Here is a 16,596-nt window from a genome sequence, read left to right as displayed (position 1 = left end):
GTAAAGGAGTGTGACGGTGAGACAGTCAGACTCCTGTCTATAGACTATGCGCTGCTACACACACCGGTGGGTAGTGTTCATTTCAGAGGGCTCTGTGTGCCCTTCTATCCCATACCACCTGCTGTAGACCAGATCACATTGCAAGGATACAGTGGGCAGCATGAACGAAACAGTGGCCAACAGATCATTTGTACACATATCAAGTTCTCAAACCCAAGCCATGTTGGGAAGGCGGGAGGAGGCACAAGAGCTCAGGGAGCAGCAGACTTGGTCACTGGCTCTCAGACCATTCATAGCACACATGGTTTGCATTCCAAGCATTTGCTCAAGTTATAAAAGTACAGCAACCTCCCAAATGAAGCAAACTTAAGTTTCTCTTTTCCCCTTCTCTCAAAACTACCCCAGCCCTATGCCTGCACTTTCGAGGCAGTCAGTGTTATAATGGTGCCCTCTGGCGTCCCTGTCACAAATTGCCATTTAATGCCACTGGAAACCAAACCCAGAAGAGAGGGGAGACTTGAGTAACCGTATGGATGCATTTACCTAGAAGACTGGGAAAATGAGGTGTCATTGAAAATCCAACCCCAGATGAAGGCATCTTGAAACAAGTGGCTTCATCTGAGGGCAGCCAGGACAGTGGGACAGCTTGGGGAGGATTTTCACAATTTTCACATTGCCTTCTGAAAGTCTGAGCTCTCCTGAAATGTGACTGCTTAAGAAAACAAAGAATGCAACTTGAAAATAAATATATTCACAGCCTGTAGTCACATCCTCCTTACCACCTCCACAAGCTTGGGAGTGCCCAAGACACTCAATGAGTCTTTAACATGTCACAATGTGGGGGCTTCCTGGTGGCGCAGTGGTTGAGAGTCCGCCTGCCGATGCAGGGGACACGGGTTCGTGCCCCGGTCCGGGAAGATCCCACATGCCGCGGAGTGGCTGGGCCCATGAGCCATGGCCGCTGAGCCTGCGCATCCGGAGCCTGTGCTCCGCAACAGGAGAGGCCACAACAGTGAGAGGCCCGCGTACCGCAAAAAAAAAAAAAGTCACAACGTGGAAGTATGTGCAACATGAACACAGTATACTCCAAACAGAAAGACATTCTTTGATCAAAGTGTCCTCCAGATCTCCACGTGGACTTGCTGATTTTCCTGGATCAACCCCTTTTTCATTCTTCTTCCTCTAGTCCAAAAATTCTTTAAAATACACCAATGTTTGAGGAAACAGAGATAAATATATAAACTTTCCACAGCCTAAGTCTGTATACTTGCAAGCATGTTGGTTAGAGGCACACTAGAGGTAGAGGCAGTGAATGTAATTAAAAAGGGTCTACTTGGTTGTTTTTAATGCATAAACATAATAAGACCCAAAGATAAATAATTCTGTGCTAATATTCACGAATTTATAGCTTAAATTTTATCAGTTTTAAGTAAAAAAGGTCATGTTTGCTTTCAGACCTAAGCGTATATAAAGTAATAAAATGAAGATTCCATCCCTCTCCAAATGCCAGCCAGATACTTTTAGGCAGAGTATTAGTATAAAAGAAAAGAATTTAAGGCAATCCAGTAGCTAAGATATTTCCAACTAAAGCTTTGTCCTTCAGAGCATGCTCTATTTCCTTCTCTTCAATCTTCAGAGACACCTGCAAAGAGAAAAGCACTTTTCATGGTGGAGAACTCACAAAAGCAGTTTTTATTACACAAACTTCTACCGTATTAAACTTGTCTCACAAGAGGCAAGCAAGTTAAACACTGCTTTTGCAACAGCCCGAAAAAATTAAAAATCTCATTCATACTACAGCCCTATCTTCACACACCTTAAACCCTACCTAACAAAAAAATTGTTTATCTAATTGTGGTCATTTTTAAATCTTTACTTTAGCAAAAGATAAGCTCGCCAAAGCAGGACAGTTAAAAGCAATGTCACAAAGAAGCAGTTCGTTGTACCTTTGCGAAACGCGTTTCCTTGTTTTTCTTTAATCCGAAAATGCCTCTGGCCTCCAAGAGCCCTGAAAGTGACAAACACTCTGACTGGTCCACAGCTGCCACCTGCTGTTTGCGACAGACGTTACTATAGGCTTCATATAACTGAGAGGAAACAAGGGAGAACAAATGTTGCTTAAAGGTCATATCTTTTTTTTTTTTTTTTTTTTTTTTTTTGCGGTACGCGGGCCTCTCACTGCTGTGGCCTCTTCGGCCGTGGAGCACAGGCTCCGGACGCACGGTCCCAGCGGCCATGGCTCACAGGCCCAGCCGCTCCGCGGCATGTGGGATGTGGGATCTTCCCAGACCGGGGCACGAACCCGTGTCCCCTGCATCGGCAGGCGGACTCTCAACCACTGTGCCACCAGGGAAGCCCAAAAGTCATATCTCTTGTAACCCTGTAATCTTTTAAAAGAATGTGAATCTGGGTTTGCAAAATAGTTATCTGAATACCCTAATTCTCTCCCTTTTCAATGAAATCCTTGAAAAGGCATTTTGGAGATACTGCCAAAAACCTATACTGTAATGCAAGAAAGGGGCTTTATATATCTCATAGGGAGAGGCAGAAATAAAGGGGAGAAGATTAATGGTAAAGTCTCAACCACAACCCAAGGGAAATAAAGTCAGCTGCCTTTTACATGATACCAGTACTTATTCTTACTGTTAAAATCCATTTTTAATTCACATCAGCTGGAGCGTGATAGGCCTTTTGGAAAATATCTGCTCTGCAAAGCAGATTCTCATCTCCACCCCAGCTCCATCTGCTGAGATTCCCAACTAACCTTCCCCAGAGTGACCTCTTTGGTTTTCAGCTGCCTGGTCAAGAGCAGCAAAGAGCAGACCAAGATCTTCTGCTGAAGAGGGAAGGAATCTTGTGCTCCTTCTTGGCTCAAAGTCATTCTGTTTCCATCAACTTCCGAAATGACTTGTGATATGTGAATAACACCAACCTGCTTGGGAACCAGTGACTCAGAGGGTGATTTACCTATAAAGTAAACAAATCAAGCTTAATTAGATTTTTAAAATATTGTGGGTATTGAGACAGATGATATTAAGTTTTAACAGAAGGAAATTCAAGAGCAAAGCAGAAGTTCCAATTCTGTAACTAGAAGCCAAAGGATGAGACAAAATGTGATCCTTAGAAAGATGCCAAAGTGTGACATGACTTGGAAAGTACAGTTATCCTTCTTCTGGGCAGAACAGTGAGCAATTTTATCCTGTAGAGTGCAATTTAATGTCAGAGAGACAAAATCCACCTCATGAAAGAATAAGGACCAGAGAACCAATGTACTCAGCCTTGCTTGGAAGGTTCCTAATATCTCAAAGGCAAAGGATAGAACCTTGAAACAAAGATGGCTGGGCCTGGTCTTTTTATTTTTAAATTCATTTATTTATTTTTGACTGCGTTGGGTCTTTGTTGCTGCGAGCAGGATTTTTCTTGTTGCGGCGAGCACGGGCTACTCTTTGTTGTGGGGCGGGCGTCTCTCATTGCGGTGGCTTCTCTTGTTGCAGAGCACGGGCTCTAGGCACACCGGTTTCCAGAGTTGTGGCTCGTGGGCTCTAGAGTACAGGCTCAGTAGTTGTGGTGCACAGGCTTAGTTGCTCCACGGCATGTGGGATCCTTCCCGGGCCAGGACTCGAACCTGTGTCCCCTGCATTGGCAGGCAGATGCTTAACCACTGTGCCACCAGGGAAGTCCCTGGTCATTTTTAAAGGCTCAAAAAATTACCTAATATTTCAAATCAAATGAGTGGCTAGGGGACTTTCCTGGCGGTCCAGTGGTTAAGACTTCACCTTCCAATGCAGGGGGTGCATGTTCGATCCCTGGTTGGGGAACTAAGATCCCACATGCCTCACGGCCAAAAAACCAAAACATAAAACAGAAGCAATATTGTAACAAATTCAATAAAGACTTTAAAAATGGTCCACATCAAAAAAAGAGTGGCTAAACATGGACAATCCTACCTAAGTCCTCTAGATAGCCTCCCCAAATGACCTCTGAGGTTGGGTTCATTTGCCCAAGCTGATCTCCAGGAGAGCAACACTTGAGAAAATGTCACTGGATATCTTAGCAGATAGCACCATCTCAGAGTCTGGAGGTTGGGAAACTGCCAACAAGCTTCGGAGGATTGTGGCCTCATTGTTTGGACACAGGAATTGCAAGACAGGGGAGCGATTTGCTCTGTAACAACCTTTGCCTAAGGTTACTTCCTGAGACCAGGTCAGTTGTCTCACAAGAGTTTGCTTCTATTTCATGATCACAAATGGGATGCTACCGAGGACTAATCATCATGGAGAAACTGGAGATCAGCGATCAAACAAGCAGAATCTTAAAGTTGAGAGGAATTTAGAGGTCTAGTCTCGCTCCCTACCAACAGCTGAGTCTCTTCAAAACAATCCCAAAAAGTGGTCACTGGGCTTCCCTGGTGGTGCAGTGGTTGAGAGTCCGTCTGCCGATGCAGGGGACGCGGGTTCGTGCCCCGGTCCGGGAAGATCCCACATACCGCGCAGCAGCTGGGCCCGTGAGCCATGGCCGCTGAGCCTGTGCGTCCGGAGCCTGTGCTCCGCAACGGGAGAGGCCACAGCAGTGAGAGGCCCGCGTACAGCAAAAAAAAAAAAAAAAAAAAGTGGTCACCTATCCAGCTTGTGTCTGAGTATCTTCAACACCGGTGTACCCACACTGTGTCAAAGCCCAGTTAGTGCTATTTATTGGAGAGTGTCCTCTTATATTTATTTCAAGTCAGTCTCCCTATAGCTTTCTAGAGCCATTAAAAGCTAACCACACTGGGACTTCCCTGGTGGCTCAGTAGTTGAGAGTCCGCCTGCCGATGCAGGGGACACGGGTTCGTGCCCCGGTCTGGGAGGATCCCGCGTGCCGCGGAGCGGCTGGGTCCATGAGCCATGGCCGCTGGGCCTGCGCGTCCGGAGCCTGTAAAAAGCTAACCACACCTACCAGAGGTCAAAAGACAGGAATTAGATTAATAATTTATGACAGGAATTCACAACCCCTTTTAGTTGTATGTGTGTAGGCGGTGCTCACAGGGTCCACTGATAAGCCTAAATGTTATTGGTAAGGGAAAAAAGGGAATAATGTGAAAAGTTGAAGAGAAACCAGGATCTAGTCTATGCATTGGCAAATATTACCTATCAGTCTAAGCACTAAGTTTGGCTAATTCTGAAATACTTTTATTAATTTTCTTTCAACAAGTTGATGAAAAAAAGAGTTTTCTGTGGAACTATGGTGCTAGAAACAATTTTAGTAACACTCAACCAGTGCAGGAGTGAAGGAAGAAACAATCAAATCAGACTGTCCTGTTTCTAAACATTAAGAGTGGATATTAAACACAAGATATGTAGTTCATGGACATTTTACATCTGCCATAGCTAAGAGAACAAGGTTGAAGGAAAGGAAAATTAATTTTGTCATTTTTGTAAACGGCTGCAGTTTACCGTAGCAATACTATCTTTGTACCTCCACCCTCCTAGACTTGTTTAAAGGCTTGTGATATCTCAAGTTGAACACAATTCTTTCCTGTCTGACTCTCTTACTTCCCAGGCTTTGCTTTCACCTATGTTGAGATGTAAAGTGCACTCAACGTAAGTACCCAGAGAGAAGCTGATCCAACCTTACTGTCTAGTTTTCATTCCTAGAGCTTGGAAAGAAAACTGACTCTGTCCCAACCATTCATGTAACACCCTGGAGAACTCATTTCCAGTAACACATGGATTATAGCACTGGCAGGCAAGATGGAAATAAAGTGGATGAAATTGATGAAAAACACGACACCCGTACACAAATGGGTGAGTGTGGATTTAACTGTGGATTTAACTATGCTCATTTCAGCTCTCTATCTCTTTCCTCAGAGAAGTTAAGCTTCCAATTATAAAGGAAGACAAAAAGGAGATAAACTACTCACATTCAGACAGTGGTTTGAGGATAGTCTGGCTTTTGACATCCGACTCTACAATTTCAATAGCTCTCCTGTAAAAAAAAAAATTTCTAAAATTAATTTAGGCTGAGCCAAACCAAACACCACACCAAACCACCAAAGCTCAAAAACAGGCACATTAACAAAAAGCAACATGTCTTATAACTTTAAAGCCCCCAGACAAAACTGGGTTATGTCTCAGCTCCAGGGGACTTAATTGCCTTGAAATAATTCATGGACCAGGGAATCTGAGAAACTTCAACACTACATGGTTTCCTATTACAGAGGCCAAGTAAGTCATCGTACACTGAGCCAATGATAACATTTTGAACAAGGAAAACCTGTCATGGATGAGAGAGAGGACACGTAGTGTGGGTGCTTGACTAAGAGAGCCAGTACCGCCCATACACACCAGACCTAAGAGGAGGGTCCTCAGTTATCTCCGCACAGGATATGTGTAGGCTAGAACCACACTGGCCTACTTGACTCTTGCTCATAGTTGCAGTCTTTACCCAAGTAGTTCGCTGACTAGGGGAAACTTTCAAATCCAGGATGACACCATCTAGCAATAGGAAGAGCTTACTCTCCCACTGCTCTCTCCAAAGTACTTTGCCCACAGGAAGCCATAAGCCAGACCTGGATCTTCTGCATCGCAGTAGGGGGAAGTTGGACCAGCGGGCCAACACAGCAAGTATCATTTTAATGGACCAAGTGTCCCTACTGGGAAGGAAGAAATTTCATCAGTCAGCACAGAGGCTTTCCCCAGCAGGAGGGGCCGGGGGATGGGAAGGGAGAGAGAGGTCTGGAGTACAACTGTGGGGGACCACCAACTGGAGGAAGGGGTGCTCACAAAAGCAAAGGAAGGGAAAAAAAAGTCTAAAGGCAAAGATGGTTCAGGTCCATAAATAAACCTGCTTGAGACCAGCTAATGGAAAAGTAAACTGGAGTCTTTTTTAATACAAATGTAATTAACCAATCTATAATCACCACAGGGAGTGCCAGCAACATCTCATTTGTTTCTCCCTCTGTAGGTAATGGACTGATAATGTTTCAGACATTAACACCGGTGGAAATGCAGAGCTCCCCACTGAGAAACAAGTCCTCCTTTCTGAGCGTAAAAAGTGGCAGAATGGAGCCTCTTAAGCCCCATTCACTTGAGTTACATGAGACAATCAACAGCACTTCTTTTTTTTAATAAAAGCAGCCAACAGTGCCATAACTCACCTGCAAACATCTAGCGCTTTGCGAACATCTCCCGAAACAGCAGAGACTTTGCGGGCACAGAACTGAATGGCAGCATTGTCCAGGACCTGATCTTTAGATGCCTTTGAACAAGACATAGAAGATGACAGTTTGAACTATAAGACTTCCCCTCTGCAATTTAGGTCCCAGACTTGATTGACCAACCTTTAGGGTCTAAGACGCCTTTTCTGCTTAGAAGTAAATGGGGATTTCATACATTTAAGCATTTTGTAGGAATGTGGTAGAGGTTCACAAAGGGAAAAAAAAGCACTTGAAACTCAAATTAGCAAAACTAAACTAAACTAAAATCTATTTGGTCATTTCCAATAGAGAAAGTGTTTTCATAGGTCCTATTTTATAAATTTATTTATTTATTTAGGGCTGTGTTGGGTCTTCGTTGCTGCGTACAGGCTTTCTCTAGCTGCGGTGAGCGTGGTGGGCGGGCTTCGTGGTGGGCGGGCTTCTCACTGAGGTGGATTCTCTTGTTGTGGAGCACAGGCTCTAGGCACTCAGGCTTCAGTAGTTGTGGCACGCGGGCTCAGTAGTTGTAGCTCGCGGGCTCTAGAGCGCAGGCTCAGTAGTTGTGGCGCTTGGGCTTAGTTGCTCCACAGCATGTGGGATCTTCCCAGACCAGGGCTCGAACCCGTGTTCCCTGCATTGGCAGGCGGATTCTTAACCACTGCGCCACCAGGGAAGTCCCCATGGGTCCTATTTTAAAAGGCCATTAGAGAACCATTTGGGTGACTCCTCTAACTCTTTTTATTCCAACACTAAGGCATCTAAAATGGAGCCAAGAGTAGAAATTCATATAAAAATGAATGGGCTATAGGAACTCCCTGTTTAGTAATGCAATCAAAGCAAAATATTTTTGAACCACCTTCACAGGTGATACAAGGAACACTCAGCTTGGTACAATGCTTGGCACTCACCTGATTAAGTCGATCCTGCAGGATAGTGGCTATCTGATTTTTGGTATAAGGTGGGAAGTTCAACAGCCGTGGCTTACATTTTTCTCTAGCTTGAAGCCTTGGCAGGATTCTGTCTGTGAGATCCAGGGTATTAGCAATACCTGAGGAGGAGATAAATGACACTAAGCATCATTGGTCAAATCATCGTAAAAGGAAAACCAAACCCTCTGAAAGCTGAATAAGGGACTTCCCTGGTGGTCCAGTGGTTGAGACTCCACGCTCCCAATGCAGGGGCCCGGGTTTGATCCCTGGTCAGGGAACTAGATCCCGCACGCTGCAACTAAGACCCAGTGCAGCCAAATAAATAAATATTAAAAAAACAAAAAAACACCCACCAAAAAACTGAATAAAATTTCCAGTTATAATCCAGCATTCCAACAGTTGCTTCGCACTTTCCCCCACCCCCACCCTCAATACCCATTAGATGTGTATAATCATCGAAGAATGCTCTTTTTGAGTTATGTTTAGAATTGTTCAATTATAAGCAGGATCAGATACTCCCAAAATCAATTGTCTCTGAAATGCAGCATTATGTCATTTCTATCCAGAGTTAACAAAGTTGACTTGACTTAGATTAAGGTTCCTATTATCTTATAGTAACTTTCTTATTTTGGTAAGAAAGCAGAAAGCTGGTGTAAGATCAAATAATAGTTGATAAGGGAATTCCCTGGTGGTCCAGTGGTTAGGACTCGGCATTTTCACTGCTGGGGCCCAGGTTAAATCCCTCGTCGGGGAACTAAGATCCCGCAAGCTGCATGGCACAGCCAAAAAACAAAACAAAACAAAATATGTGATGAATAAACTGAAGAGATTAGAAAAAGGTCTTTAGAACCACCATGTAACATAAACAACAGAGCACTAACCAATCAGCACCAACCGAGAATTGCTTAGCCATGGCCATTCAAACAGTGTGTATAGTACATCCTGCCCTCTGCTGTCCAGCTGATCCATCTCGTCCAACACCAACACACTACAAAAAAAGAGAAACAATTAGTATCCATGTTCACCTTAACTCTCCAATCTGTTTGATCTGGGCTGACACTAGGTCACATTCCTACAGCTAAGACCAGTTTGAAGGGCTTCCCTGGTGGCGCAGTGGTTGAGAGTCCGCCTGCCGACGCAGGGGACACAGGTTCGTGCCCCGGTCCGGGAAGATCCCACATGCCGTGGAGCAGCTGGGCCCGTGAGCCATGGCCGCTGAGCCTGCGCGTCCGGAGCCTGTGCTCCGCAACGGGAGAGGCCACAACGGTGAGAGGCCCGCGTACCGCAAAAAAAAAAAAAAAAAAAAAAGACCAGGGCTTCCCTGGTGGCGCAGTGGTTGAGAGTCCGCCTGCCGAAGCAGGGGACACGGGTTCGTGCCCCGGTCCGGGAAGATTCCACATGCCACGGAGTGGCTAGGCCCGTCAGCTATGGCCGCTGAGCCTGCGCGTCCGGAGCCTGTGCTCCGCAACCGGAGAGGCCACAACAGTGAGAGGCCCACATACGGCAAAAAAAAAAAAAAAAAAAAAAAAAAAAAAGACCAGTTTGAAAATCATAATCTGTCCCACCTCCAGTCACTGTTATGATGATACCCCCCATCATCACCAGAAAGTAACATACAGGTTTTTCAAGTAATTAGTTTAAAAACATTTTCCCCCAATTTAAAATTAGAAGGCTTTTGTTTTTTCTTTTCTTCTTTCCCTTTAAGCTTATGTAACTACCCCTCAGAGAGAAAATATAGGAAATGTTCTTTTTATGAGCAAACTGATACATTCAAGAGACGAGAATGTGAGTTTGTGGGCAATGGATCCTGCAGATTTTCACAGAGCAACATGCAGCAGAGCAATGCTTACATCATGGGGCCCTTCTCCGCAGTCATATGGTTTTCCAGTTTCCTCATTATGTCCTTCCCAGCTGGCCTGGATACTTCTTCCTGACAAATCTCCTGAGCAATGGCTGGGAATACAGCCTGGGCACTCCTCAAGGACATGCAATTCAGCATGATAGTTTTAAAGCTTTTCAGTTCCTTCTAGAAAAATGCAAACATGCGAGTTATTTTGGCCTCAGATAAAGGTTTGATGGAACCTGAAGTGTCTTTGAAGAGTTAACAGCATACAAGAGAATAAGGTCCACTTTCATTTGGAAAGATTTAGACAGTGAAATTAAAAATGTCTTATTTTGGGGAAAACTGCAGTGCCCTAAGCACTTCTACTTTTTCTTAACCCTTGATAACCAAGTGTCATTTTGGCAAGAGCATCATAATTCAGACTCTCAATGTACCTTGAGGTCTTGCAGAATTCGGCTTAAGCAGGCAGTTTTTCCAGTTCCAGGAGCACCAGAAAGATAAAGACTTCCAGCTTTCTTCCCACAGATGTGCTCCCTCAGGAAATTCCTGATGACATCCATCTCCTTTTCCCTGGCAGGCAGCTGATCTGGGACAGCTGTAGTCAGGACCTGCTTTGCTTGCTGGTAGCAAGTACCTGTGCCAGACATGAAAGGACAATTAGACACAACAGAGGTGACTGAGAAGACCCACCAGGTTTCACTTGGAATCACCAGCCATGTTTATGAGGCTGCACTAACAGTTGCCATGTAAGAACCAACCTTCTTGCTTGAGAAGTCTCAGACACGCAGATTCTTTCTCCAGTGGACATCTCTGCTCAGAATTTGTTGCGATGTCTTGACCTTTTGGAACTGAGGAACATATTTTGTTTTGGTGAAGTCTGGCTTGTTCTCTTTTGCTAGGAGATTCCGTTGTCAGCTGATTGTCAAATACCAATCTGCGCCCCTTAGATGTATGTGAGCGAGGGGGACCATTTTCTTTCTTGCTTTGCTTTGGTGGAGAACAGGGAGGTAAACGGGGAGTGTTACACAGGTTGTCGTCACCTGAAACATTAAAAGCAAAATGTGGTCATTCATAGCAGTGGATAGTAAAAGGACTTGGAAAGATCTCTGCATCCCCCCCAAAAAGGGGGATGAATTTCTATCACGGTCAGAACCACCAAAATAAAATGCCTCTCATCCGGAAGCAAATAGTGGCCACCAGATGGCACCACTGAGTCTTACTAGTTGGTAGAGGTTTTAGTGGGATGAAATTCTAGGATTGCTCTAAAACAGGGTTTCCCAACCTTGGCACCATTGATATCTTGGACCAAGTAATTTTTCATTGTGGGGGACTGTCCTGTGCACTGTAGAATATTGAGCAGCATTCCCAGCCTTTATTCACTATATCAGTATCACCCCCTCAGTTATGACAACTAAAAATGTCTCCAGGTCCTACCAAATCACCCCTCATTAAAAACAGATGATCTAAAACAAGAAAGGAAACAACAAACAAAAAATAATTTTAAAAAAAAAGGAAAGAAAAAGAAAGGATTACCAACCACTGCTCTAAAACAAGAATTGTCACCTGTTTTTCTTAATTTCACAACTAACGAGGCAAGTTTCAAAATACTATATAACTAACTGCAAGGTCGTTTAAAACACTGACAGAACCAAGTTCAGTATTAAGGAACTGAAGATCAGACCTATTAAGTAGTTCAGAAAGTGATCTCAATAAGTAGCTTAACTCTGAAGTTCAGTAAGCACTTAGCAACCATTCTGAAAATAACCAAAGGGAACAGAGTGGTCTTAACTGAACTCAGGAAGCTGTTTCAAAGGCATCTTATTATTGAGAAAGAGAGGTCGAGAGCTACCAGACAAAAAGTTGTACTCAAATAATGGATAGCTTACCCAGACGTTTTCTGGGGCTAAGAGGCAGAATTTTTGCACAAGGAGAACGGGGTATGGCCTGGACATTTGCCAGTTCTAGTTTGGTGTCACTGGAGTTTTTAGCTTTGTCCAATGTCCGAGGCTGTTTCTTTTTTGGAAAACTGATTGTAGCCTGTGACTGGGAGCGGGTTTGAGGCATGACGGCAACACAGCTGCGTACAAAAAAGAGAACAGGACAGCCAGTCAATATGTAAAAGTGAAGAAAAAACAACTAACATGTAACTTATACCGAAGATCGAAATTCATTTCATAAGTAGATTATATTGTAACAATATTTTAGCATTTAATTTTGCTTCATATCCGAATCTATGCAACAATAGCGAACACCACCTACTACGAGTAAAAGGCTGTCATAAACATTTTAGGTATTAACTCCTTTAAGTTTTACAACCACCTTAGAGGTAGGTACTATTATCCTTATCTTAATGATAAAAAAACAGAGGCAGAGAGGCCCAACGTCACAGCAAAGCAGGATATAAGACCAGGCATTCTGGCTCCAGAGCCCAAATTTTTAACCACTCGAGACATACAATAACAAGTTGATCTTAATTGGCGTCCATAGTACTTCTACCCCCCTGGCTCCAGGCACGGGGTACATCGTTAACACCAGCTTAGCCCAGCAGCCTCCCACATTTACAGGCTTCCTCAAGCCCTCACTCCGCACTCAATCCCCGCTCTACCCAACTCTCGGCCCCACATAGCCCCAGATGCTCGGGGAACGTCTCCCTCCTGCCGCACTCAACACAACTGCCAGAGCACTCCGAGGGCGCACGTCTCCCTTCCCTACCCCGACCTTCTCACCCTCCCGCGATCTGAGCTCTCCTCCTCTTACGGAACCCGCGGTCCTCGCCCTAGCCCCTCACCCAACTCCGCCGCCCCCCAGGACTCGGGCCTCCTCTCCTTTCCACCTCACAGTGCTGCGTCACCTCAGTGCCGGCGCCTTCTCACGTCTCCCACAGAAAACTAAAGGGACTGTCCACGACAGGATCCTGGACAAACACCACACCGTCAGCCGGAAAGCCCAGACGCGCTCGCGCCAAATCTGCACAGCCGCAGCTTTCCCGCCTCCCGCCAAAGCCCGGCCACGCTTCTGATTGGGTGTCGCCAGAGCGCCGCACGCCTTGGCCCCAGCCCCCTCCTTCACAACCAATCAAGCGGGAAGGCGCACAACCAATAAGAGAGCCTCAGGTCTCAGCGCCACCACGAGGCCACGCCCACCGAGCCGTAGGGGCAGTCTACATCCGGGGCCTCGGCGGAAAGATGCGCGCTTGCGCCGGGGCCGACTGAGTGAGGCCCGGCGGGAGCTGTAGTTTTTGCCGCTCGCGACTGTATTCCCACGCCCTTCCTTCAATACCTTCTCACTGCTGCACATACCCATTTTTTCCTTACCCTAATGGGCTATATTTTCAGAGAGCTACTACATAATACCTGCCATTATTTGGGCGGTTCTGGGTGCAAGGTATGATGCTAAGCGCTTTACATATCTAATGCCCAACACTGCAAGACACAAAGCAAATGTGCCGAGGGTTGGTTAGAGGTCACAGAATTTTGGTGGCCTCGAAGGGCCTAGGTCCATTTCCTGACAACCAAAAGCAATGTTTCTTTGTAAAGTTATACATACATAACATAAATACACTGCACTTCATCACAGTATCTCCCTGATTTGTGTTTCAAGGGTGAGAAAAAGGGCCAGGCCTTTGCTTTTATTTTGTTAAAGATAAGAATACGATATTCTGTGCACCTTCCTATCATTAATCCCATTAATCCACACAATGTGGGGAGTGGAGAGGATTATGGCCCCTTAATTTTAAAATATATATATTTTTAGGGCTAAATACAAGGGTTTCAGGGCCAGAGAAGACCACTACAGATGGAGTGGCAATCTGAACTTTTAATGAAAAATATAAATTAAAGCAGTAATTTACAGGCCAGCTTCCAATGCTAACAACCCAGGTTCCACTAAAAACCCAAATCCAATTCTAGGTGATGGTAAGCATGTATCTGTCATCCTTCAATATCAAATGAAATAGAGCAAGCCGAGAAATAGGGAAACAATAATACAATCAACTTAATTGTAGTTCATTCATATAGGAGATAAAAACCAATATTGAGTGCTTGTGTGTGCCAGGGGCTGAGCTCTGGTATTTTACCTATATCACCTTATTAATTCTCACAGGCACCCCCATGAAGTTGGAATTATTTCCATTTCACAAATGAGAAGACTGAAATAGAGAGGTTGAGTAAATCTGCCCAAGGTCACACAACTAGTAAGTGGAAGAACTGGAATTCAAACTCAGGAAGTCTAACAGGAGATCAAACTCCTGACCACTTAAAACATACCGATGCAGGTTTTAGAGGGAGAGATGGCAAAGGAGCACATCTGGGGAAGGCTTTCTAGGAGCTGAAAACTACAAGAGTGAAGAGCGTAGGCTGCCACGAATGGAGAAAGCGCTACCACAGAATGGAGACTTTTTTACCAGCTGGTATTTCTGATCTCTTAACAGGGGAACAGAACCTAGAAAGAAGCAACTTTCACTGTTCATATTTATTTTTATAACCTGGACACCTAAAACTTGTCCTTCATAACCAGAAATGGTAGTAACAAGTGCCCAGCCAGCTTTTAAGGGATGGTGGTGAACAACTACCTCAGTTACAGTGGGACAGAGGGGGCAGAGGAAGCCATGAGTACTTAACGTGCATATTGGAGCCTATGAAGGCATTCACCAGGAAATATAGCACCAGTCCAAGAAAAGCCTACAAGAATAAGTGACTATTGTGGAAGCAGGCAGAGAATCACAGAACGTCCAGATTGAAAGTTCTCTAAAAGGTTACCTAGTTGAAGTTTTCTCTTTTCACTACTCCACTAACATGATGAGCATACCATCATACTGTTTCTCGCTTCTGTGCCTTGTCCTTGCCGTTTCCTATGTCTGGAATGCCAGTCACCATCCTCCTGCCCTGGCTAATTACCATAAAGCCTTTAATGCCCCGCATAGGTTTCCCTTGGTGGCTGTCCTGAAGTCTTCTGCTAGACTCTGAGCTCCTTGGAGGCAAAGACCATGTCCTATTCGTCTTCATATTGTCGGTGCCTGGCACAGAGTAAAATACGCAATCAACGCTTGCTCAATGAATGGAAAGGACATTCCTGCCAAGTCGATATCCATCTTTTGCTTGAACATTTACAGTCCTTTAAATCTCACACCCCTAAACCTAGGAGTGGAGAATCAATTCAATTATGTGTAAAAACAATCCAGACTGGGCTCCAGTGATGTCAAAGATGAAGCATTTCCCCATAGTTATCCTCTGGGGTGGTTAGGATCCTGAGGTTGACATTTTAGTTCTCTTACCTCTGTCTGCAGAGTAATAGGAAGTCAGAGACAGGTAGCTTCCTTGCAGTAAGTTGCAGTTAGTGGCTGGGCTGGGCCAGAAAATACTTAAAGAGGCACATTCACCATAAGCGGCTATGTCTTGGTAATAATTAAGGTGGGCAAACTAGTGTCCTTATCACTTGCTAATCCATACACGGTGTCATGGAGGAAGGGACCAAATGACACAGGAAGAACCTGTCCGGCATCCTTATGTGTGTCTGTGTGCGTGCGCGTGTGCACTGGCAGGCACGTGCACACGTACACAGACTAGCAATACCATCCCAATAGGACGGAGAAAGCTTATAGGGTTAGGAAGTTGAGAGTCATCTAGGCAAACTCTATTTGAGGGCTATTCAAAGTCACAGGAGGAACAATTAAATCAATAAATAGGTAGTTTATTAATCATATTAATAACAATGATGGCTCAAAGAATCAGGAATTCAGCCAACCTGGCAAATATGGATGAAAATGAAAGGAGGCCCTTTTTTCCCCTCGCTCCCGCACCCTCATAGGTTTTTATATCAAACTGTGTGAGAGTGGCTCATACACACACCTATTATGAACCAGTACGGGAAATAATTTCAAGACCTTTGCTAGTGATGAAAGTGTAGATTAAGCTCATTAAATCTTAGTGGTGATTATGTCAGCTGACCACAGTAAGCAGAGAATGTCTGGTTCAATTCTGACACCTACAGTCAACGTTCAAGAAAGCCAGCTAAGATTTCAACTTAAGCAGTGAAGAAAAAAAGGCAACACCCACATAAAAACAGACACAGTCTGCGTGTTCTGCCCTCACCTTTTCTTCACACTTCAGTGTGAGAATCTACCACACACACAGGTGGAAAGAAGCATTAGGGATATAAGGAAAGGACACAAGGCCAGGGGGTCTCCTGAGTTCCCTGGAATCATGGGCAAAGGGGAGTTAGGTGGCAAATATAAATAATGACCAACTCTATCAGAATCACCCAGTCAGCCTGGCTAACTGGAACTGTGACTTTCAAAACACAGCAGGAGGGGAGGAGAGAAAACTCCGAGGAAGCTGCAGATGCTTCTGCCCAAGTTAGTATTTCTACTTTCTCAGAGGATCTGGAGTCAAACCAGTACCCTAACCGGAGGCAACAGATTTTTCTCTCTTCTATGCCACCACTTGTGGTGGTATTCCAGACAAGACTACACAGTTTTCAGGTTTTTTGCTTTTGTTTTTAAGCAAGGTTTAATTACACTGCACGGCATCCAGAAGAAAGAAATGTACCAAAGAATCCAACCTGAGACCGGATTATACACTGTAGAAGGGGGTAAAGAAATCAATGCTAATTGGGAGAGGGAGCCCCGTAATCAGAAACAACTCCAAAATAAA

The 16,596-nt window shown here is 44.7% G+C and overlaps 1 protein-coding gene across 2 annotated transcripts; it reads right to left on the bottom strand.

Moving 5' to 3' along the window:
* Positions 1 to 635: 635 nt before the first annotated feature.
* CDC6 (cell division cycle 6) lies at positions 636 to 12,928 on the bottom strand. Of its 2 annotated transcripts, none has more exons than XM_079904849.1 (12): positions 12,798 to 12,928; positions 11,833 to 12,023; positions 10,705 to 10,986; positions 10,381 to 10,580; positions 9,954 to 10,129; positions 8,985 to 9,091; positions 8,083 to 8,222; positions 7,136 to 7,236; positions 5,900 to 5,964; positions 2,765 to 2,967; positions 1,947 to 2,087; positions 636 to 1,642 (listed from the first exon to the last, which is right to left on the bottom strand). In XM_079904849.1, exons 2-12 carry the CDS (start codon positions 12,008 to 12,010, stop codon positions 1,553 to 1,555), a joined length of 1,683 nt encoding a protein of 560 aa, XP_079760975.1. In that variant the 5' UTR covers positions 12,011 to 12,023; positions 12,798 to 12,928; the 3' UTR covers positions 636 to 1,552. The 2 variants fall into 2 exon arrangements, with proteins under 2 accessions (XP_079760975.1, XP_079760976.1); XM_079904850.1 differs by having other exon boundaries at positions 9,954 to 10,126.
* Positions 12,929 to 16,596: the final 3,668 nt, after the last annotated feature.

This window comes from Stenella coeruleoalba, assembly GCF_951394435.1.
Source record: "Stenella coeruleoalba genome assembly, chromosome: 19".
Classification (NCBI taxonomy): domain Eukaryota; kingdom Metazoa; phylum Chordata; class Mammalia; order Artiodactyla; family Delphinidae; genus Stenella; species Stenella coeruleoalba.
The sequence above is the reverse complement of the archived record's forward strand: the minus strand, read 5'-3'. Positions and strand labels throughout refer to the sequence as shown.